The following is a 25,200-nucleotide window of genomic DNA, read 5'->3' on the forward strand; positions in this document are numbered from 1 at the left end:
TCCCCACTGACAGTCTCTTCTCCCAGTAATAGGCTCCTGTTTCACTCCAACTCTGTCCCGTAGCAACAATCTGCTGTCCCACTCCAACACTGTTTCCCTAGCAGACAAACAGGAGGCTGGAAAACACAGCAAACCAGACAGCATCTGGAGGAAAGGAGCAGTCAACGTTTCGGGTATTACCCTTCTGCAGGGCTGGATGTGGGGGTAGAGGGAGCTGTAGATAAAGGGGGTAGTTAGCGGAATGGCGGTGATAGGTGGACACTGGTAGTAGGTACAACCTAGTTGGTCAATAGGAGGGATGAATCCGGTTGGTGGCTGGAAGGGAGAGTCAGTAAGTGGAATGGAAAGGAAGAGGTGGGGCTGGAAAGGGAGCCAGGGGATAGGTGGGAAGGTTATTTGAAATTAGAGAACTCAATGTTAAGCCCTCTGGACTATAGGGTGCCCAGGCAGAAGATAAGGTGTTGTTCTTCAAATTTGTGATCTGGTTCACTGTGACGCTAGAGGAGGCCGAGGATGGACACAACGGTGGTGAGTAGGTGGTGAGCAGGTGGGAGAGTTAAAATGGCCAGTGTCGGGGAGATTAGACTGGCCATTTGGGCCAGGCAAAGATGCTCGGCAAAACAGTCCTTGTGGAAGGCATAGAGGGATGGGGAGTGGAAGATGTTCTGGGCGATTCTATGTGTTCCCTAAGATCCACAAGCCCAACTACTCTAGCCGACCCATAATCTTCACGTGCTCTTGCCCCATCAAACTGATCTCTTCCTCCTCTATTCCCCGTTCCACAGCTCTAAACATAACAAAGATAGGATTCCCTTTGTCCTTACTTTCCACCACACCAGCCTCCACATCCAACGTATCATCCTCAAACACTTCTGCCGACTTTAATTAGATCCCAGCACCCAGAAAATCCTCTACTCCCCACCCCTCTCTGCCTTCTGCAGGACCATTCCTTTTGCCACTCCTTAGTTCATACCACACTCCCCACCAACCACTCCAACCCCACCCCAGTACCTTCCCCTGTAACCATAAAAGATGCAACCCTGCCCACACACCACTTCCCCCACCTCCATTCAGGGCCCTAAACAGTCCCTCCAGATGAGACACATTTTCGCCTGCATCTCCTCCAACCTAGTCTACTGCATCCGGTGCTCTCTGTGTGGTCTTCTCTACATCAGTGAGACCAAACGCAGACTAGGTTCTCTAATTTCAAATAACCTTCCCACCCATCCCCCAGCTCCCTTTCCAGCCCCACCTCCTCCCTTCCATTCCACATAGCAACCCTCCCTTCCAGCCACCAACCAGATTCATTCCTCCTATTGACCAATCAAGTTGTACCTACTACTGGTATCCACCTATCACCACCATTCTGCTACCCTCCCCTCTCCCTTTATCTGCAGCTCCCGCTACTCCCACATCCAGTCCTGAAGAAGGGTAATACCTGAAACGTTCCTCCAGATGCTGCCTATCTTGTTGTGTTCTTGCAGCCTCCTGTTTGTCTGCTTTGGATTCCAGCATCTGCAGTTTTCTTGTCTCTAACTGTTTCCCTAGCAATGGCTCCTGTCCCACTCTAACTCTGTTCCCTAGTATCAGCCTCCTGTTCCACTCCAACTCTGTTCGCTAGCAAGATGCTTCTGGTAGCTCTTTGTACGTTCTCCTAAAAATGGGCTCCAGTGCCATACCCTCAATGCTACCCCAGAAACCCGGCCAACTTTCAAACTTCTCCACTAGCAACAGACTCCAGCCCTATTCTCAAAAGACGTCAAACTCGATTTCACGAGCAACAGATTCTATCCCAATCCAATCTTGTTCCATTAGCAAAAGGTTCCAGCTGCAATTCGACCAGAAGATTGCAAGATTCCCAAGCAGAAAATAAGATGTTGTTCTTTTAGCTTGTGCTTCCAGGTGCAGCAGCCTTTGACCTGCACATCACTCAATCTTGTATACTGCATTCACTGCCCGCAATATGGTCTCCTCTACACTGAGGAGGCAAAGCAGAGACTGGGTAATCCTTTTGTAGAACACCTATATTCTATCCGCAAAAAATTATGAGCTTTTTTTTTGCCATTTCAACATACCATTGTGTTCCCTGGTCAACATCCTTGGCTCAGGCTTGCTACAATGCTCCAGTGAAGCTCAGCATAAGTTAGGAGAACAACACCTCATCTTCCGCTTGGGAACCTTTTGGTACTTGAAACCTTCTGGAATCAATATTGAATTCAACAATTTTAGGGCCTGAGCACCTTCTCTCATGTCCTTACCCCAACACCCCACACACCAGGCCTTGTTATCACATGGATTGCTTTCACAAACAACCCATTGCCAGCCACTAAAGGACCCCAATGGCAGCTGTTTGTTCTCCCAGGCTAACCTTAACCCACGGCTTTGTCCGCCCAACTGTTTTTCTCTCTCTCTGAGCTCCAACTCCATCTATTGTTTACTGCCTCCCCCTTCCCCACCCCTTCCTGAGCATATATACCAACCATTTCCTAGCTACAATCAATTCCGAAGAAAGGTCTCTGGACCAAAAACATTAACTCTGTTTTCTTTCTACAGAAGCTGTCTGACCTGCTGAGTTTTTCAAGCAATTTCTGATTTTGCACCAGAATATTGAATTGTTAATCCTGCCCCTGCTTCAACTACATCTCTGTGATGGCAACAGCATCACAATCCCACATGTCAATCCACATCCTGAACTCATCTGTCATATCCGTAATACTCCCATCATTAAAACTCAAGGCTTTCCAGCCTTGCCTTACTCCTTTGAATCTCAATCTGGTTAAACTCCCTCTCCCTTGGTTCCTTTATCATATTATGCTGTGTCTTTAATGTACCAATGCTCTGCATCCCCTTTCCCCGCTGAACTAGTTTAAACTCCTCCCAACAGTACTAACAAACCTATCTGCAAGGATGTTGGTCCTGTTCTGGTTCAGATTCGTAGATCTGTTTGAGTTCATGCTAAATAGTTAGTTTCCCAAGTTGCTTTTTTCACTTGTATTGTCTTTCAACATATTGAGGAACAGAGAAAGAGATTGAGATATTAAAAAAATTCTTCCAGGTTCTGTTGTTGTGAATCTTTACTCTTCTCTTTTCTTATGCTGCTCAAATCAGTAAATTAAAATAGCTCATTGTGTATTCCTGAGTTTAGCTCCATTGTCCATCTAAGCTCAAAAGATGTAGTTGGTCTTTTCATGTCTAATATTTGCAACTTATCATACACATGTGAATCAAACAGGCTATGCACATTTCTTGGTGGTAATCCGGTTGTCTTGTTTCAATATCTTCAGCTAAAATAGCAATTTCAGTGCTGCCAGTTTATTTATTCGATATTGCCATCCTGAACTTGTCTCAATCCAAGGTGTGGTTATCATGTCAGCCATGAGGAACTCAGCGTCTGTGACAGCAACAGTGGAGACAGAAACAGAGTCAATGTCCCAAATCCACTACGACTTTTCTTCAAAATATTGTCTCTGTTTGCAAGTGGTAGAAATTCTATTTTCATCAGTCTCATTTTGGACAATGTGGCATGGGACATAAATTGGTACAAAATTAGAAAATCTGATTCCTAGAGAATGTAGGGTGGATGGTGCGGACAGTGGAACGATGTAGCTTATACGATTATGAGGTCAGGGTTGAGGAAATAAGCAGATATTTCCTGGAAATGATGACTCAGATTGGTCCAAACTGTGTCCAGTGTTTTGCTAATTGTCTGATCAAATGTTGACCCGTAATTTACATTCTAATGTATGGTATTAACATTAGAAGCTGAATGTGAATTTTTTTTCAATGTTCAGCATTAGCATTCTTCATTCTAAAGGGTTTAGTGTTCGTTACTTTAAAGCTATTTATTCCAATTTCAGTTTCAAACAGCTAGCCTCTGGACAAACATGGTGATGGGAAAAGACACATAATTGAAAATGGAACACTCAGTTTTGTTGGAAAATAACAGAACATTAGGATGTTCACATTCATGCCTGTCCGCTTTTGTTTGTCATTGATATAAATGTTTTGGATGACAATATAAAAGGCATGGTTAGTAAGTTTGCGGATGACACCAACATTAATGATATAGTGAACAACGAAGAAATATATCTAAGATTATTTAAAAAATTGATCAATTGGGTCAATGAACCGAAGAATGGCAGATGGAGTTTAATTTGGATAAATGTGAGATATTACATTTTGGTAAAACAAACAAGGGGAGAACCTATATAATTAAAAGTAGTGCCTTGGGTAGTGTAATAGAACAGAGAGACCTAGGGGTTCAGATGCATAATTTTTTGAATTTTGTCTCACATACAGAAGGGTAGTTAAGAAGACATTTAGCATGCTTGCCTTTATTGCTCAAACATTTGAGTAAAGGAGTTGGGATGTTACGTTGGTGAGGCTTCTTCTGGAAGTATTGTGTTCAATTCTGATAAATCCTGTTATAGGAATGATTAAGCTGGAGAGGGTGCAGAAGAGGGTGACCAGGATTTTGCGGGGAATTGAGTATTTGACTTACGAGTAAAAGCTGGATAGGGTGGAACTTTTTTTACTGCAGCTTAGGAGATTGAGAGGTGACCTTGTAAAGGTTTATAAGATCATGAGGCGTACAGATAAGGTGAATGGCAAAGGTGTCTTTTCCATATAGTGGGGATTTCAAGACAAGGGGGCATATTTTTAAACTGAGAAGGGAAAGATTTATGAAAGACAAGAGGGGCTAGTGGCGTGGAATGAACTTTCAGAGGAAGTGGTGGATGCAGTCATAGCTACAATGTTTATAAAACGTTTGGATAATTACATGAATAAGAAACATTTGGAGGGATATGGGCCAAGCGCAGGCAGGTGGGACTAATTTAGTTTGAGGTTATAGTTGGCATGGACTGATTGGACTGAAGGGTCTGATTCCACGCTGTAGGGTCTGTGACTCTATGACTGTATGTTCTAGCAAAACAGGAACATGCTGTCATGCTATGGATTGGCAACATTGGAAGTGAGTAGTGGATATGATCATGGTTAATGTGTAAATGAAAGGTACACTAAGTACATTTAATATGCCAGCTCTCACAGGATGAAAATGTTCCAGACATGAACAGTGAGCACTTACAATGCAATGGTTCCAATTCCACCTAAATGTTTTCCAGGTTTGTATCTGGGTAGAACATGTAGAATGACACCATTAACTAACATTTATTTTAGCAGAGGAAGCATAGATGCCTCTGTTTGTGAGTTCATCAAGGCCTGCAAATGGGTTCATATTGAATCAGGAATCCCTCAACCCATCCTCAAGCACTCACAGCAGTCTGAGACAAAAATGAAGAGATAGATGCACATTTCCAGAATCAAGGATTGGTCCATCTTGGGTTTTATGTAAATCTGGCACCATGTTGATATTTCTTCATCCAGGAAGCCTTGTTGCCTTTCCTACCACCTTCAAAAACTTAGAGTCATACAGCATGGAAACAGACCCTTCAGTCTAACCAGTCCTTGTTGACCATAATCTCAAACTAAATTAGCCCCACTTGCCTGTGTTTAAACCCAGTTAACTGTTCTCCTTAATTTTTGCAATTTTTACACCATTTGGAAACTTTGAAAGTACACTCTAGTCCTAGTTATATCAATTTTTCCAAAAACATCTGTGAGTTTGAGAATGAGGGGGACTGAACACAATACAAGTGCAAGCTCAGAACATTTCTTCACCATAAACTCTGCTCATAGGCCTAGCTGAAGTGGTTTCTCTCAGACCTTCTTCCTTTTGATCGAAGTGCTATATGACATGACATCATCATGATACCGCACAGTTAACCCTTTCCTCTGCGCTACTCATCATCACAATGCAAAGAATTAACATCAGCCCCTGTGGTACACCACTGTACACTGCTCTCCAATGTGAACACCAACAGTTCACCATCACTCTCTGATTTCTGACTCTGTTGACAGTTTTGGCTCCAGGCTGCCATTGTCCCCTCAATTCCATGGGTTTTGCTTTTGCTCAAGAGCATTCGGTGACATTCGATCAAACACCATTTGAATCTTCACCAATGCATCATTCGCACCTTCATAACTTATCTCTGATATCCCATAGGATGATCAAGTAAGTTCAATGGAAATATGGAAGTCTTTCATTCCACCACATACGTATTTGTCCAATTTTGTCCCCCCAACTCCAAGATTTTCTGCTGTCAATCCTGAAAATTACTTCTATTCCATAAGGCAGTAAGAAATAAGAACAGGAATAGGCCTGTTCTGCTATTCAATAGGATTTTGGCTGATTTAACATTCTTCACATCCACTTTCCAGCTCTTTCCATAGATCCCTTGATTCCCCAACTGTTCGTGGACAGTGAAATGATATTCTATCATACTCTTGGGTAGCTAGTGACAGAACTTGAGGGTGGAAAACCATGGTCTCCTGAAACTGTCTAGAATGTTATTTAGGCCACAATGAGTGTATTGCGTGCAGTTCTGGAATTCACATTACAGGACAGATGTGACTGCACTGGTGAGGGTGCAGAGAAGGTTTACCAGAATGTTGCCTGGCTGAAATTTAATTTATGTCGAGATATTGGATAGAATTCGAGTTAATTTCTTGGAGCAGAGGAGATTGAGGGGGGACATGATTGAGAAGTATAAAATTATGAGGGGCATAGATTGGGTAGACAGCAAGGAACTTCTTCCCCCTTGGTGAAAGGGTCAGTGGCTGGGGATACAGAATTAAGGTAAGGGCAGGAGGATTGAGGAGATATGAAGAAAAAGAATCACACAGCGGCTGGTGATTATTTCATAGAATCATAGAATTATAGAATCCCTACAGTGTGGAAACAGGCCCTTCGACACAACAAGTCCACGCCAACCCTCAGAGCATTCCACCCAGAACCATTCCTCTATAACCCACCTAATCTACACATCCCTGAACACTATGAGCAATTTAGCATGACCAATCCACCTAGCCTGCACATCTTTATAACTCACTGCCTGTAAGGGTGGACAAGGCAAAACATCAAAGAAGTATTTAGGTGTACACTTGCGATGCTAAGATATTGGAATAGTTAGGAATGGTTAGGTGGATACTTTTGACCACCGCAGACTGGATGGGCATCGTGGTGTCAATTTCTATGGCTCAACAATCAAATTATTTCAAAAGGTAATTGGACGGCCACGGGAATATGTGAAACTTGAATTTCTAAGATGATGAAAAAGCAGAAGGAAACTGACTGGATTGTTTTGGAGAGAACTGACTCAATGACCATAAGGTTAACTCAAATGCTCTATTTCAAAATAGCGACGGAAGATCTTTTACAGCCTGCCCACTGAGACGGCTGATAGGGGCCTCATGTCATCATTTTTGAGAATCCAGTAAGCAGTACAGTACCAAGGCAGAGATTTGCATTTCTCTACAAACTCTTGAAAAGTAAACTTGAACCGACAGCCTTGCTACTTTCAGTTGAGAATTCTGCGCTCTGAACCATGTGTCCGATGAATGCACAGTCGGCAAAAAAATAACCTTTTTAAGGCATACCCTCCAAAATCTATCTGTACCTCCTGAGAATAAATTCAGATCAAGGATATGATAAAATATCTTCCATAGATGCTGCTATGTCAACAACTACAGTGCTTATTTTAAGGACAAAATGTGAGTTGCGTGGCCTGGATGCAGAAACATTGTCTGAGTCACAAATAATTCAAACCTCGAGATTTTTAATTAACCATTGTAGACTACTTGTAAAGGTTCCTTCAATAAATCAGTCATTTAAAAGAGAACAAGTTGTGAACTTAAAGTGGCTTTGTGAGGTCATTAATGTTTAATTCGCATGGAATGACATAAAAGTGGCACCACTTCATGAACTGACAGACCCCAAGAATTCTATTGGTTTGAGTAAGACTGCAGGGGTGGGAGTGAGATTAGCTCAAGAGATGGATGTCTATTGGTTGAACCTCTCTTGTTTTGCTGTCATCACTATTCTCTAATTGAATAGTGAAGTCTTTACCCAGGTCATTCCAGCTATATAACAGTCAGAGTCAGCGTGGTTCAGACAGTCAGTCCGAAAGCAGTGATGGCTCTCTTTGTGTTCCTTGCGCTTTTCTGCTTCTCGCCAGGTGAGATGTTGGCCGCTTTGTAAAATGTTTTCTCTCTAGTGCATTGACAGAGACCCAGGGAACGCACTGACATTCAGCATTTATCACTTCACAGCATCGCAGTTCTTTTGGTTTTTATTCAGTATTTAACTTACTGCCACTTCTCTTCTAGGCATGCCCACCTTGTTGAAGTTCTGCTCCTCTCTCCAACGGGATTTCCATTCCAATCTTGTTTTTTTTTGTCCACCGGCATTAATTCCACTGTTGCTCCTGGTGTGTGACCAGGTATTTGCTAAAACTCATTTCCACAGCCACATCACATTCCTCAGTATAAACCGAAAGAATTGCGGATGCTGTAAATCGGGAAGAAAAACTGAGGACAGGTCACCGGACCTGAAACGTTACTTGTGATTTTTCTTCAGATGCTGCCTGACCTGCTGAGTTTTTCCAGAAACATTTGTTTTTGTCACATGCCTCAGTGACTGCCTCTGGTTCAGACTCACCCTATGTCGATTCCAACTCAAGTTTAATCTCTTGTGCTTTGAAGCCACCCAGGAACACAAGTAAATTTTCCAGCCTTCTGAACTCAATATCGAGTTTAATAACTTTGAGACTTGAACTCTACGATGTCCTAACCCCTAACCAAAACAAAAGGCCTTGTGATCATATTCTCTGCTGCTACACACATCCCATTGTTAACCACTAACAGTCTCCATTAACAACTATTCACTCTCCTAGCCAGGTCCTTATCCACTCCTTTTTCTGTCCACCTGCTCTTCTTTCTCTTTGGGCTATATCCCCAATCAACTATTGTTTACTCCTTACCAACTTTGCGACATTTTCCCAGCTCTGATTTCTCTTTTCACATGCTGCCAGACCTGATGAGTTATTCCAGCAATTTCTGTGTTTCAGATTTACAGCATCTGTGATTCTTTTGGTTTTTATTTTGTCACTTCATATTGCATAGAAATGTAAGTTATCCCATTGTGCTATTGCTCTACAGGTTGTGATCACAAATATTCCCACTTTGTGTCCTCAGCGGCATGGATGTGTTTCATCTTAATTTGGTGAATACTGAGGTGGGCTGTCTGTCCATATTCTCTTACCTATCCATCATTTCCTCAGCACTAGGACAAATCTGAAATGTGAAACCTAGGCTGCCAAAATCTCCCCTCAAACACGAAGTTAACAATTCTTCACCCAGCTGTAACATTACAAGCATGATAATTTGATAAACCAGCTCTATGTGCACAGTGCTCTTGAATGATCTGGGAATCCATATTAAGTTTGATTCTTTTCCTGACTTTTTTGGCATTCTTAGGTTCTTCAGAAGGTGATAATCATACTTGGATTCTGAGCTGTGGGCTTACTTTTCCACATTCATTCAATTCAGAGTTCATACAAGATGGTATTCTGTGTACTGCTAATAATTACACATGGGCCAGGAATTCATAAGATAGTTGCCAATGTTATGGGAAGGTAGAGAGACCAGAAATAGTATTCCTCCAATGTCTTTGCTAACACATACTAACTCCACAAAGAACCTGAGACTGTGTTGCTGTTTCTGAATTTCTACTTCACTCAGTTGGAAGTGTTTTACTTTTGTACAGCTCTCAGAACAAAACAGAATGTTTAAGACAGCTAGCTGTCATCACAACATGTGACTGTAATATGGGAGGTTTTCCCATCCCCGTGCCTTACAAGTAACAGTGGCTTTGAGCTTTTCTTTTGCAGCAGGATCACTTCAGAGAACCACCAGGATCTCTGCAACTTATAGAAGCATCTGGTCGTAAAAATATCCAGGAAATCACTTCACTGAAGTGCATTGACTTGTGTGCTTCCCTGTGGATGTAGGGAGTCAGGCAAGCATGGCAGTCAGCTTTGATCTCATAGCAGATTTTTATCAACGTGTCAAAGATGTCATCAAATGCATCTGCATTGATTTCGGAGCACTTTGACAACATTTAGGTGTCTTTGTCAATCAGAAAAGGTTCAATCCTCTAAATGTGCAGATTGTCTATCTGTAACCACATCACCCAAAATTCTAGGTATGAACACAATGTCCAGGAAATGTCAGAATACCTACATTTTGTAGCACTCTCAGATGCCTGGAATTTTTTGTGGGTTTCTCTCTGCATACAGGGCTGTCCACTGGGGTAACAAGAGCTGATAACATCTGTTGGGAATTCTCACTGAGGCCAAGGAGAAGAGCAATGTAACACAATCTTCCACCAAAGCCAAGCAGACCACGAGGGCTTCTGCAAAATAAGTTTGGAATGTTCGGAACACACAGTCGGTACATCCCGGAGAGATTGTCACGTATCATGTTGTATGAAGCCTTCCACAATCTTATGCAAAATGAAGAAGTTCATGAGTGAAAGTTGTCCTCTGATGTGGAAGGGGGAAGCCAGCAATCTTCAGATTGGCAAGGAAGTCATTCACTCTCAAGAAAAGGCCTGAGCAATGTTTCAAGGCAAATACTCTCCAACAATCTTATGGCTACCTGATTCTAGTTTAGCTGAACTTTCTAGTACATGCTTCCTTTTCATTTTGCGCTATTTGAAATAAAGGAAGCCCTCTTAATTTTAACATGCTGGTACTGCGAACACTTAGAAGCAGCAAACAGTATGCACTAACCCAGCTTTTTGTTTTATCTGTACCTGACCGCAGCTACATCACTGAGTGAGCATCTGCAATTTGGGGCTCCTGGAGGTAAGCAGGACTGTGGGTCTTGCCTCTAGGAAAAATCTTCTACTCATTAATTTGTCCTGCTGTTCTCGAGTGTCAGAATATTTACTTATGTTAATCAATTTAACAGTGTGTTTACTTTTAATGCAGGTTTCCAGCATTCACTGTATTTTTACATTTTGCACATCCATTGACCAACTGTCTTTGGGGTTGAGTTGGCTGGCTGGCTGGTTTAATGCAGTAACAAATTCCCACACTGGCTGAAGTTACCATGAAGGATTCAGGCCCTACAGGCAAGAAGATTAGACCCTCAATCTGTTTTGAGATATTTATTTGGCATTTATTTAATTATGGCAGCAAGTAGCAAATGCTAGAAGCGCAAATCAATCCAGGCAGCATCAGGAGGGAAAATGAAATAAGGTTTCTCGTTCAGATCCATCACCAACAGTCAACATGAATATGGACACAGGCATCCAAATCCAAGGGCTAAGGTGGGAAAAACCAAAGAGCAGCTCCTGCTCATTATTGTTGTCTAGTGATTCCAGTTTGAGACTACTGATTTGATTTTACCTCTGAAGTCAATGGGTTTGAAGTGGGAGTGAACGAAATTGAATTGGGAATGGGAGTGAATTGATATTAGAACTCGCATTGGGCGATGGGAGTAACTCTCTGTTTTTGTCTGTCAGCTCTGGCCAGTTTTGAACCGAAGAGCGATTACTGCACTCAGGTCAGCAACAAGTGTGAGAACCTGTTGACAGCCTCAAAGTGCAATGTGTTGCAAGAATGTGTGAATAATGAATGGAGCCAGCCTAAAGTGGTAAGTAACATCAAGTTAACATCCCTGCCAAACAAGAGCAAGAGAATGAACTGTGTACCAAACAAAATGAAGCTCCTTGTTTTAGGGAAGAGAGACCATATCATAATTTTATCCTATGTTTCAGTAAGTGAGATATTGGTCAGGAATACTTTATTCGAAACCCTTGGGGTCAACTAGCAGGTTGAGCAGTGGGTGTAGTATACATGGATTTAAGTAAGGCGTTTGATAAGGTTCCCCATGGTAGGCTCATGCAGAAGGTAAGGAGGCATGGGATAGGGGGAAATGTGGCAGATTGGATTCAAAATTGGCTGACCCTTAGAAGACAAAGAGTGGTAGTGAACGGAAAATATTCAACATAGTGCTCAGTTACAAGTGGTGTACCACAAGGATCTGTTCTGGGTCCTCTTCTATTTGTGATTTTTGTAAACGATTTGGATGAAGGAGTGGAAGGGTGGATTAGTAAGTTCGTGGACGATACGAAGGTGGTTCGAGTTGTGGATAGTGCAGAGGGCTGTTCTAGGTTACAAAGGGACATTGATAGGATGCAGAGCTGGGCTGAGAAGTGGCAGATGGAGTTTAACCCTGAAAAGTGTGAGGTGATTCATTTTGGAAGGACAAACTTGAAAGCAGAATACAGGGTTAACGGAAAGATTCTTGGCGGTGTGGAGGAGCAGAGGGATCTTGGGGTTCATGTCCACAGTTCCCTGAAAGCTGCCACCCAGGTGGATAGAGTTGTTAAGAAGGCGTATGGTGTGTTAACTTTCATTAATAGAGGGATTGAGTTCAAGAGCCGTGAAGTTATGCTCCAGCTATACAAAAGCCTGGTTCGGCCACATCTGGAGTATTGTGTCCAGTTCTGGTCGCCTCATTGCAGGAAAGATGTGGAAGCGTTGGAAAAGGTGCAGAGGAGATTTACCAGCTAGGGCTTTTCTCTTTAGAATGACGAAGGATGAGAGGTGACTTGATAGAGGTGTACAAAATGATCAGAGGTCTAGATAGAGTAGACAACCAGAGACTTTTTCCTAGGGTGGAGGTAGCTATTACGATGGGGCATAATTTTAAAGTGAGTGGAGGTAGATATAGGGGAGATGTCAGAGGTAGTTTCTTTACTCAGAGTGGTCGGGACATGGAATGCATTGCCAGAGATGGCAGTGGAATTGGCCTCATTAGGGGCATTTGAGTGGCTATTAGATAGGCATATGGAGGATAGTATAAGGTTGGGGTGGAGGTTAAATAGACCTTAGGATTAGTGTAAAAGTTCAGCACATCTTGGGCCAAAGGGCCTGTACTGTGCTGTTCTATGTTCTAGTGCGGTGACCAGAATATGTACAGTACTCCAAATATGGTCTCAGCAAAGTCTTATACAGTTGCAATGTGACTTTCCAACTTTTATATTCAATGCCCTGGCCAATTAAGGCAAGCATGGGTATGCCTCTTTACCACCTTATCCGCTTGTGTTACCACTTTAAGGGAGCTGTAGATTTGGACCTAAGATCCTTCTGTGTATCAGTTCTCTGGAGGGTCTGGCCACTTACTGTTCTTTACTCTTGCATTGATGTCCCAAAATACATCACCTCACACATGTCCAGATTAAACTTCACCTTCCCTTTCTCTGCCCAACTTACCAGCTGATCTTTATCTTTCTGTATCCTTTCATAGACATCCTCATTATCCACAACGCTACCAATTTTCATGTCACCTGCAAACTTACCAATCAGACCACCGATATTTTTATCCAACTCATTTTTATATATTACTAACAGCAGAGATTCCAGCATTGATCTTGCAGAACACCACTGGTCACAGACTTCCAGTCAGAAACGCCCCACGCACGCACGCAGGCGCACACAGACATGCACACACACACACTGGCGATCCGGCAATTTTGTATTTAACTTTGTAACTCACTTTGGATTCCATGCAATTACATTCAAACTACCTCCAATCCAACTTTTTTTCCAGTTTCTGCCTGACGCAGTTGTAATTAGTCTTCCCCAAGTTTGGCACTTTCACCTGAGGTCCAGTGTTATCCTTTTCCATTTTTACCGATTAATGATCACTGTTCCAAAATGTTCCCCCACTGAAACCTTGATCACCTGACCAGGTGCATTCCCTAGTACAAGGTCTTGTACAACCCCCTCCCCAGTTAGATTGCCTACATGTTGTTGCAAGAGTTCCTCCTGGATATATCTAACAAGTTCTGCCCCATCTAAGCCCCTGGCTCTAAGGGAGTCCCAGTCAATATTGGGGATATTAAAATCATCTACTGCCACAACCCCTGTTGTTTTTACATCATCCAATGATCTACTAACATATCTGTTCCTGTAATTCCCACTGGCTGTTGGGAGGCATAGAGACTAAACGTATCATAATGATTGCATATTTTCTTACTCCTAAATTTTACGCATGTTGCCTCGTTGGACGAGCCAAGATATCCTTTCTTAGTACAACTGTGACATTCTCCTTATCAGTAATACAACTGCTCCACCCCTTTTATATCCGTCTCTATCTAGTCTGAAACATCCAAACTCTGGAATGTTGAGTTGCCAAACCTGCCCTTCCTTCATCAAGGTTTCTGTCATAGCTACCACATCGTATACCCATGTACTAATCCATACTCTAAATTGTCTGCCTTAACTGCGATACTGAACATAGAACATAACAGCACAGGAATGGGCTCTTCGGACCACAATGATGTGCCGAACATGACAACAAATGAAACTATCCCTTTTGCCTGCCCTTTGTCCATATCCTTCCATTCCTTGCATATTCATGTGCTTATCTAAAAGCCCCTTAAACACATTTGTCATATCTGCCTCCACCACCACCCCTGGCAGCGTGTTCCAGACTCTTGCCACGCTTTGTGTAAAACAACTTGCCCCTCACATCTCCTTTGAACTTTCCCCTTCTCACCTTAAATGCACACCCCCTAGTTTCAGACATTTCGATTCTGACCGTCAACCCTATCTATGCATCTCACAATTTTATAAACTACTATCAAGTCTCCCCGCAGCTTCCACCACTCCAAAGGAAACAACCCTAGTTTGTTCAGCCTCTCCTAGCTCATGCCCTCTAATCAAGGCAGCATCCTAGTAAACATCTTCTGCACCATCTCCAAATCCTCCACATCCTTCTTGCAATGTGAACTGAATGCAATACTCTAAGTGTGGCCCAACCAAAGTCTTATTAAGCTACAACATGCCACCCTGACTCTGGTACTTAATTCCTAACCAATAAAGGCAAACACACCATATGCCTTCTTTACCACCCTGTCTACTGGCATGGTCACTTTCAGAGAGTTATGGACATAAACACCAAGATCCCTCTGTACATCAATAATGTTCAGGGTCCTGTATACATTTCCCTACCATTTGGTCTCCCAAAGTGCAGCACCTCACACTTACCCAGATTAAATTCCATCTGTCATTTCTCCACCCATATCTGCAACTGATCTATATTCTGCTGTATCATTTGACAACCTTCTACATTATCCATAACTCCGCTGACCTTTGCATCATCTGCAAACTTACTAACCCATCCATCCATATTTTCATCCAAGTCATTTATTTATATCACAGACAACAGAGGTCCCAGTACAGATCCCTACAGAACACCACTAGTCATGAATCTCAAGCCTGAAAAACACACTTCCCACCACTACTCTCTGCCTTCTATGGGCAAGCCCATTCTGTATCCATGTGGCCAAGTCACTATGGATCCCATACATCCTGCATATTCGTTGCATTAAAATAAATACACTTCAAACTGCCAGTCCCTCCGTATTCATTCATCTGCCCATTCTTCCTCCTGGACTTACTTGAATTAGCCCCTCTTTTGGAGTCAAACACTTCACATGCCCACTTATTGCTCTTACTCCCACCCCTTGCCACACTAGTTTAATCCCTCCCAATTGGCACCAGCAAACCTCCCTGCCAGGATATTGCTGCCATTCCAGTTTAAGTACAACCTGTCCTTCATGTACAGGTCCCATCTGTCATGGAAGAGATTCTAATGATCCAGATATCTAAAGCTGTCCCTTCTACACCAGCTCCTTAACCTTGCATTCAACTGTATTATCTTCCAATTTCTGACCTCACTAGCATGTGACACATGGAGTACTCCCAAGATTACAACCTTAGAAGTCCAGCTTTTCAACTTCCTACCTAACTCCCTAAATTCTCTTTGCAGGACCTCATCTCTTTTCAGCCTATGTCACTGGTACCAATATAGACCACGACCTCTGGCTGCTTACCATGCCACTTCAAAATATCCTGTGCCCACTCCAACATCCTTTACCCTGATACCAGGGGGGCAACACACCATCCTAGACTCTCTTTTGAGGCCACGGAAATGCCAGTGCCCCTGACTGTAGAATTCCCTATCACAACTGCTTGCCAAATGATTCAACCCTCCCTGCTGCAGCAGAGGATATCACTGGTCCGGATGCTGCTGTTGCTTTCCCCTGAGAGGCCCCCAGCAGTGTCCAACATGGTAGATCTGTTTGAGAGGGGGATGGCCACAGGGAAATCATGCATTACCTGGCCACGCTCACTAGTCTTCCCACTGGTTACCCAATACGTTTCATTCTGTGAAGCCCTTACTAGTGGTGTGACCAACGCATTAATGCATTCTCAACCTCATGGATGCTCCATCGTGAGTCCATCCGACTGAACACACTTCCTGCATACTTGGTCGCCATGGACTCTGAAAGTGTCCCTGGTTTGCCACATTTTGGAGGAGGAGCATTCCATGGGGTCAAGTTCTCCTGCCATTGTGATCCTTACCAACTACAAACAATAATCTAGGAACCAATGAAATAACCTGTCCCACTACTTACCCAGATCAGTTTTCCCGCTCTTGCTCTCTGTTCCTAACAAACTCCAACGCCAAAAGTAAATACTTTATTCTCTATCTCCCTCCAGACACATTAACATTCACTCAGTCTCTCGACACGGTTCATGTGCAGCCAAGCCTAAGTCACTTTTTACTGTACCTCAGTCCCTCTCTGAAGGACCTCAGTCCCTCTCTGACAGACCTCAATGCTCACTGTCCTCAGCGCTGCTCTGACTGACCTTAGCCCAGCCCTGACAGTCCTGCATGCACCACCATCTCAGTCTCTATCCCAACTGTCCTCCGTCCCAATGAGAAGAGGAGCTACAGACTTAGTGTTATATAGATCTACAGCACAGAAAAAGGCCCTTTGGTTCATCACATATGTGCTGGTCAAAAGCAACCACCTAACCATTCTCATCCAGTTTCTTAACACCTGGCCCATGGCTTATAAGCCTTGTACACATCCAAATACTACTTAAATGTTGAGGTTTCAGAAAACCACCACCCTTACAGGCGGTGAATTCCAGATTCCCCACCACCCTTTGGGTGAAAAAGCTTTTCCTCACAACTCCTCTAAACCTTCTGCTCCTTCCCTTAAATCTATGCCCATGGTCATTGATCTCTCCACAAAGGAGAAAAGTTCCTTTCCTCTCTACCCTGCCTATACCTGTCACAATTTTAACATCTCAACAATGTTCTCTCACAGTCTCCTCTGCTCCAAAGAAAACAATCTTAGTCTATCCAATCTCTGTTCATAACTAAAACTCTGCAGCCCAGGCAATATCCTAGTAAATCTACTTTTTTGCACTCTTTGCAGTGCTATCACATCCCTCCTATAATGTGGATTTCAGACTGCAAACACGAGTCTAGGTGCGGTCGAGCAAATGTTTTACACACTTACAGCATTCCAGTTAGCCTGCAGGATGTGGGACTTAACAGTGACTGCACTACAAAAGGTAACCCTTTTGTTTTAAAACCATTTAAGGACACCAAAATGTTGTGGTATTGCAGAGGAGTACTTTCCTCCTTCTTTATTTTATATGCATGTTCAGATTGTGATACCAAGGCAGTCAAATTGCTCACCGGCACTCACTATCAAAAGAGCTACCTTTTGTTCGTAGCATTCTGAGGAAAGTGATGAATAATCAAAGTGCTTTTGATAATTTATGTAATGAGTATGTTGCAAACAAAATGGGTTGATATTCATCGCAAACAAAAATTTCTTTCTTTTTCAGACAGACAGTCATTGTGAGAAGTGTATGAGCAAAATGAAAATTATCTCCGAGAAGATGAAGAAAAGTTCTGGAGAGGTACCACCGAATATTCTTTGCAGTCAGCTTGTGTAGAGGTTCATATATGGAAGTTTGCAAATTGGTAAAGGCCTTTGATGGATACTTCATAAATCCAACAAATTGATGCACCACCTTCATGTTTGTTGGTCACTTCAACTTTGAATCCCTGTGTACTTTCCCTCAGTTGTCGTCAGTTCTATGGTCTACTATACCTTGTTTTCTATTGTACCTTCATAACCACAGATTATCATTTCATTCACAATCCATTACACTCTGGAAGATCATTGATTATTTTGTGCTATTTGCATAGATGCTCTTCTAAAACAATGAAAGGACATTTACAACGATTTCTGTCCATAGATGCACCCATTGTGTGTTTAGAAAACTGCTGGTTTAATCGAAATTCATTTCCCAGTATCCATCCTTCATACCTAAGAAATGGAGACCTTTGCCTTTGTAGGTTGCAGTAAGGTTTCTTCCATGGCTTGGAGGGGGATAACTTCAAAGCTTTAGGAAGGTCCTTTGATTCTAGAGAACTGTCTAAGCTTTTGAGGATTGCTACCATGGCTGCTAATCCAAACTGTAGAAGTTTTCACTTTCTTCTTTACTCCCATCTTTCAAAGTTATTCTATCTTGCCTTTCAAGCTAGACATTGGGCCGGCTGAAAGATCTCAGCAAATGCTGAGTTGGTCCCAAAAATTATCTTGTCATCTTCAGGATGACATTCATGGGGACGACAGCCAAGCACTGTTAAAAACAATTTTTGTCATTTGTCAGGATCTGTTCTGTGGAAAATGACTAAGTGCTATGAAAAGCATTGTAAATCTTTGCTAGTGCACGGAGGGGCATCCATCTAAGTTTTTGACTTGACGTTGAGGTGAGGCCAGTTTGCTTAGCTTCTTTTATCTGAACTGTAGATCTTCTTTTTTCCTATTGTTTCAGTCCCTCAGCTTAGTTTGTCTTTTAGAAGTGAGCACCATTCTATCATATAACTTCATCTTTACCTTCAATGACATTGTTGTCAGGTCACTATACTGAGCACTTTACACATGTCTGCAAAGCTCACGCTGTTGCACATAGCACCAGCATCTATCTGACAGTGCACATTTACTTGTTACTGTACATAGTTATCGATCCGTTAGTTTCAGATATTTACTTATCAACTTGTTCAAACGCACACCCCTGGAGCAGGTAGAATTTGAACCCATACCTCCTGGCTCAGAGGCAGAGACATGAGGCCACTCTACCACCCGGATTCCCATCACCCTCTAAATGAAAACATTTTTCCCTCATGGCCCTTCTAAACCTCCTGCCCAATCACTTAAATCTAAGATCTTTAGTCATTAATCTCTCCACAAAGGAAAAAGTTTCTTTCCTGTCTACCTTGTCTACGCCTGTCATAATGATAGACATCTCTATAATTTAAAATTTATTATAAATGTGTCTTTATTCCAACCACAGCTAGTACTGCAATATCAAAACAATAATGACTCACGCAACACTCAAAGTCCTGCACAAAGTTACAGGCTGAAATTTCAATTGCTGTAACTAACAGTATCTGCCACTATAGCTATTGAAATCCATTCATTTTGGCAGCAGGTTTCTGACAGCATAGCCCACATCTTGCCTGTTCAGTCGAGAACACAGTGACAGGACATATCCTGACTCTACAGGCTTGATTAGGATAATCTAATGAAGGAAGCATATGTAAGATATAGGCAGCAGGGATCGAGTGAATCCCTCGACGAGTATAAGGGCAATAGAAGTATACTTAAGAGGGAAATCGGGCGGGCAAACGGGGTCCATGAGATATAGCTTTGGCAAGTAGGGTTAAGGAGAATCCAAAAGGTTTTTACAAATACATTAAGGACAAAGGAGTAACAACGGAGAGAATAGGGCCCCTTAAAGATCAGCAAGGCCACCTATGTGTGGAACCGCAGGAGATGGGGGAGATACTAAATGAGTATTTTGCATCAGTGTTTACCATGGAGAGGATATGGAAGCTAAAGAATTTAGGGAAATAAATAGTGATATCTTGAAAAGTGTCCATATTATAGAGGAGGAGGTGCTGGACATCATAAAATATGAAAGTGGATAAATCCCAGGGACCGGATCAGGTGTACCTTAGAACTGTGTGGGAAAGCTAGGGAAGTGATTACTTGGCCTCTTGCTGAGATATTTGTATCATCGATAGCCATGGGAGAGGAGCAGAAGACTGGAGCTTGGCTAATGTGGTACCATTATTTAAGGAAGATGGTAAATAAAAGCCAAGGAACTATAGACCAGTGTCCCTGACAATCAGCAATGGGTAAGTTGTTGGAGGGGATTCTCAGGGACAGGATTTACATGTATTTGCAAAGGCAAGGACTGATTAGGTATAATCAACATAGCTTTTACATGTTGGAAATCGTGACTTGCTGAATTGATTGAGTTTTTTTGAAGAAGTGACAAAGAGAATTGATGAAGGCACAGTGGTGGACATTGTCTATATGGACTCCAGTAAGGCAATCGACAAGGTTCTGTATTGTACACTGATTAACAAGGTTAGATCACATGGAATGCAGGGAGAACTAGCCACTTCAATACAAAAACCAGAGATAATAAGAACTACCAATGATGGAGTCAGAGATAACACAGTGTGGAGCTGGAGGAACACAGCAGGCTAGGCAGCATCAGAGGAGCAGGAAAGCTGACATTTCAGATCAGGACTCTTCTTCAGAAGAAGGGTTCCAAATCAGTTTTCCTCCTCCTCTGAAGTTGCCTGGCCTGCTGTGATCCTCCAGCTCCACACTGTGTTATTGATACAAAACTGCCTTGAAGGTAAGAGGTAAAGGTGGTGGTGCGGGGTTGTTTTTCTGACTGGAGGCCTGTGACCAGTGGCATGCTGCATGGGTCAGTGCTGGGTCCACTGCTTTTTGTCATTTATATAAATGATTTGGATGTTAATGTAGGAGGTATGGTTAGTAAGTTTGCAGATGACACCAAAATTGGTGGTAGAGTGGACAATGAAGAAGGTAACCACAACGGGTCCTCAATCCCATGAGATGACGAGTGGCCAATGGAGTTTAATTTAGACAAAAGTGTGAGGTGCTACATTTTGGTATGGCAAATCAGGTTACAACTTGTACATTTAATGGTAAAGAGCTGGGGAATGTTGCCAAACAAAGAGACCTTGGAGTGCAAGTTCATTGATCCTTGAAAGTAGATTTGCAAGTAGACAGGGTAGTGAAAAAGGCGTTAGGTACCTGCCTTTACTGTATTGAGTATAGGAGTTGGGAGGTCATGTTGCACCTGTACAGGACATTACCTAGGCCACTTATGGAATACAGCATTCAATTCTGGTCTCTGTGCTGTAGGAAAGATCAGAAATGATTTACAAGGATGTTGCCAGGATTGGAGGATTTGAGCTGTAGGGAGAGGCTAAATAGGCTGGGGCTATATTCCTTGGAGCATCAGAGGCTGAGGGATGACCTTATGGAAGTATATACAATTATGACAGGCATGGATAAGGTAAATAGTCAATGTCTTTTCTCCAGAGTTTGGGGGTCCAAAATTAGAGAGCATAGGTTTAAGGTGAAAAGGGAAAGATTTAAAAGGGACCAAAGGGGGAAATTTTCCATGCAGAAGGTGTTGTGTGCATGAGGTGAGTTGCCAGATGAAGTGATGGAGGCTGGTGTAATTTTCACATTTGAAAGGCATCTGGATTGGGATGTGAATAGGAAGGGTTTAAAGGGATATGGGCCAAATGCTGGCAAATGGGACTAGATTAATTTAGGATATCTGGTCAATGTGGAAGAGTTGGATGAAAGGGTCTGATCAGTGGTGTAGATCTCCATGACTCTATTTCAATTCCAGAAAGGCGGGAAATCGGGACTGACAACTTCAGCACTAAAGCAAAGGCTGCCCTCTACAGATATGGGCTTGGTCCAAGTCCTGTCTCTTTGACCTGGCACACTGAGAGGCATATTCCGTGCTATAGCAATCTCATTCAGTGAAGGCAGTTGGTATTTAGATGCCTAGCTGGCTCCTTGAACACTGTGTTAAACCCATCTTCACTCCTCTGCAAAGATGAGAAGTCTTGCATTCAAAAGTAAGCTTCAAAGATTAAGCCACTTCTGCCATTTTCATGTGACTGAAACCAGGACCCATGTTTCTTGTGGTGGATAACATGGTTTTTCCTTCATCTACCAAATACAACACCAGAGGGCTATTACTATGGCAAGCCACATAATTTAAAAGGAAACAGTGTGCAAAAATATTTCTCCAAACCTATCAATGAGGATTAATCTACAAGCTAACAGGCAGTGGACTCGTTTCATGATCGATTCTGTGAACCAATTAGGGCTATGCCCTAATAAATTACAGACTGTTCGGTGGTTAAACTGCAGTGATATACCAGTGATATTCCTGGGTGGCTATCAATCTGCTTTCATGCTGGTTTTAAATATGGAGATGCTATAACAAGTGAGAAAGAGAGATAACATCCAAAAGAGAAACTCAATAGACACGATGTCTGAGTAGTAGATGTGTTGCCAGGGAGAATTAACTAGTTTGTGGTGATTGACAGTTAACTTCCAGTCTTTGTTTCAATTTTAATCCAAGCAGCTTGGTTCAGGTCAAGGCATTCCCTTGAGAATTAAACCAGAGAATGGCAGTTATCATCTTTTGTTGAGTTAGTCATGCACAGTGCACATGTGTCCTTTCTTACAAAGAATGGGGTCCTGTGCAAGCTTGATGCCAAAAATGAATGCGTCAAAGCCATCCTGCAGGTTAAAAACTTCCCTGATCTCCATGGCAACACCTTTACTAACCAGAATCTACTTGCCAACCAATCAGCACGCTCTTCTCATACTGGATAAATGTTGGCCTTGCCCTCAAATTGACATTCTTGTGAATTCTCATCATGAATGCAAGACCAAAGGTTTTGCCAAAATCTGTAACTTATCAGCAATTTTTAATTTCTGTCCAACCAAACCATTACATGTGGATTGACGGAATATATGCTGTCCAGCTGCAAATGCAAAACTAATATCTGGCATTGCGGCCTGTGTTTGATGTACTTTATTATGTGTTTGCTATTGCACATCATATCCTCTCCACTGTACCTTTACCTGTACCAGTCAGCTGGTTTCTCATTTTTTTACAGGAAGAGATGAAAAATGTGCTGCAGGAAGGTTGTGAAACGATCAAAGACCAAGAGCTTAAACAGCAGTGCCACAAATTTGTTGATTCCGATTGGCATGTAGCAGTTGATTTCATCAAGGAAGATGTGGTATGTACATGACCATGAATGGGCCACTTTGAGCTTTACAGATTAAGCCTGGAGTGCCTGCATTTTATCCCGCTTTTTATATAGCTGTGATACCCTTCTGCCCTTTAATGCTGTACTTTGAGGTGCACCAGCACCTGTCATTGCAATGTCACTGCAAGAACACCATGTGTACCTGGGCAACTAGCTGATAAAGCTACATCTCAGGGGTGATCACCTACTGTCTTGGTGCTCACTCACTTTGAAAGTGCCTAGATGCTCACAGTATCCTTTTCTTGCCTTCCCTAGCATTGCCTTTTAATGCAGCAAGTTTGTCACACCTGTCAGCAGTGATCAGTCCTTGCAGTATGGCACTGTGTTACATCAGTTTCACACTTAAAACAAATGCCAGCAGTTTACAGTGCAACAACAATGCATGTTTCTATGTTCCTATATGTTTTACCATAACACTTCAACAGTATTTGGATATTCAGTTGCATTGCCATAGCTCCGGGGCTATGGTCCAAAAGCCAGAAAATAGGATTATTGTAATCAGATCTTTGTTGACCAATGATGACACAATGGGCTGAATAAGCTCCATCTGAGCTATGAATATGCTGTACCTTCCCATTTTCAACCCCACCTAGATTTCAAACGAAACATGACTAGCTACCAAGAACCCTTCTCCCTAAGCTCTTAGATCTAACAGCCCAGGATCTCAGCTGCCCTATGAAGTAAGCGATCCTTTTTCGGGCAGAGACCTGGAGGTTCTGTTGAATAGGAGTGTTGTATATGCAGAATATTCTCTCCCCCCGCCTCCCAGGACCAGAAGTGGTGGTCACAACATCAAGCCATGCCCTCCTAGTCCAAAGTTGCAACCAGGGTCAGTGCAGTTTGGCATCTGGAGGAATATGTAACAATTTAGGAAGGAGGCCAATGCTCTACCACTTTAAGTATTGCTTTCCACATGTTGCCCAATTGCTCTGGTTGACCTCAACACCAAATATCACCAACCCTGCGTGCCCTCTGCACTGCCTACTTACTCTCCCCATCTGCACCAATAGTGACAGCTGTGACACCCACTTTTAGCATTCCTATTACAGATCCATCTCTCATTCAAAAGGAAGGTGACCCCAATAGGACAGACAAAGTCACAATGGTAGTGGGCAACCCAACATTTAGCACCTATTCCTTCTTGTGGAGAGCATTATGGCTCTGAACATCCTCAGTGGTTAACTGACTGTGATCAAGCCCCTGAACTGGCTGGGACATCCTGAGTGAAGGTTGCCCTCTTGACTTCTCAGGTCTACTGACAATTAGACAAGCTTCCTAGGTTGGGTCTGTGCTGAAGGACAAGGCAAGACAGAAGCACTGTGAGTCTGGTGTCTTTGGCTGAGAGACAAAGCTCAAAAAGGCAAGGCAATAGAAGGCTGGGATCGTGTGTGTCCATGAATGGAGAGATGCAGTCTGTCTTTTTCATGAGCTGGATGCATGTCCCTGATTTCACAGTGCCCTTGCTGCAGTGTTGCAATGACAGCTGCCAGTGGTATGCAGTCAGTGGATCAGACAGGTGCCATATGAGGGTTCTCACAGGCTAGCACATGTCACATGTTCATATCCATGGATATGGGGTTGTGTGCGGAAGGTGTCCTGGAATGTGCCCTGAGATGTTGGGGTCTGCTATTCACCTGGGGGAGCTCCTTCAGGGCAAGCAGTGAGCTGAGGTCACCAGGTACCTGCTCTTTATTCCATTCTTGAAATTTCTCAATGCCTAGTTTGTTCAACACATTTGGTAAGATAGGAAGCTGAATATTAATAAGGTGAGGTATGCCAATAATTAAGTGTTTAACAAGACATAGTCCCCCATAATTTGTAAATGCCTCTGTTTAATGAGAAACCTGACTCTACATCAATATGCAGTGACATGCTCAGACATTTGAGAAGGTGACCAAACAGGTGGATGAGGGTAAAGTGGTTGATGTGGTGTATATGGATTTCAGTAAAGCGTTTGATAAGGTTCCCCATGGTAGGCTATTGCAGAAAATACGGAGGCATGGGATTGAGGGTGATTTAGCGGTTTGGATCAGAAATTGGCTAGCTGTAAGAAGACAGAGGGTGGTGGTTGATGGGAAATGTTCATCCTGGAGTTCAGTTACTAGTGGTGTACCTCAAGGATCTGTTTTGGGGCCACTGCTGTTTGTCATTTTTATAAATGACCTGGATGAGGGCGTAGAAGGATGGGTTAGTAAATTTGCGGATGACACCAAA

At 42.8% G+C, this 25,200-nt stretch overlaps 1 protein-coding gene across 1 annotated transcript in view; it reads left to right on the forward strand.

Moving 5' to 3' along the window:
• Positions 1-22,968, forward strand: part of LOC125485806 (prosaposin-like) — a 39,282-nt gene extending 16,314 nt beyond the window's left edge. Inside the window, exons 2-4 of the mRNA XM_048610549.1 lie at positions 11,429-11,559; positions 17,628-17,702; positions 22,831-22,968. Of these exons, the coding sequence (XP_048466506.1) occupies positions 11,429-11,559; positions 17,628-17,702; positions 22,831-22,968 (344 nt within the window). The remainder of the gene's footprint in view (positions 1-11,428; positions 11,560-17,627; positions 17,703-22,830) is intronic.
• The last annotated feature ends 2,232 nt before the right edge of the window (positions 22,969-25,200 follow it).

This window comes from Rhincodon typus, chromosome 22 (assembly GCF_021869965.1).
Source record: "Rhincodon typus isolate 14 chromosome 22, sRhiTyp1.1, whole genome shotgun sequence".
Lineage (NCBI taxonomy): Eukaryota > Metazoa > Chordata > Chondrichthyes > Orectolobiformes > Rhincodontidae > Rhincodon > Rhincodon typus.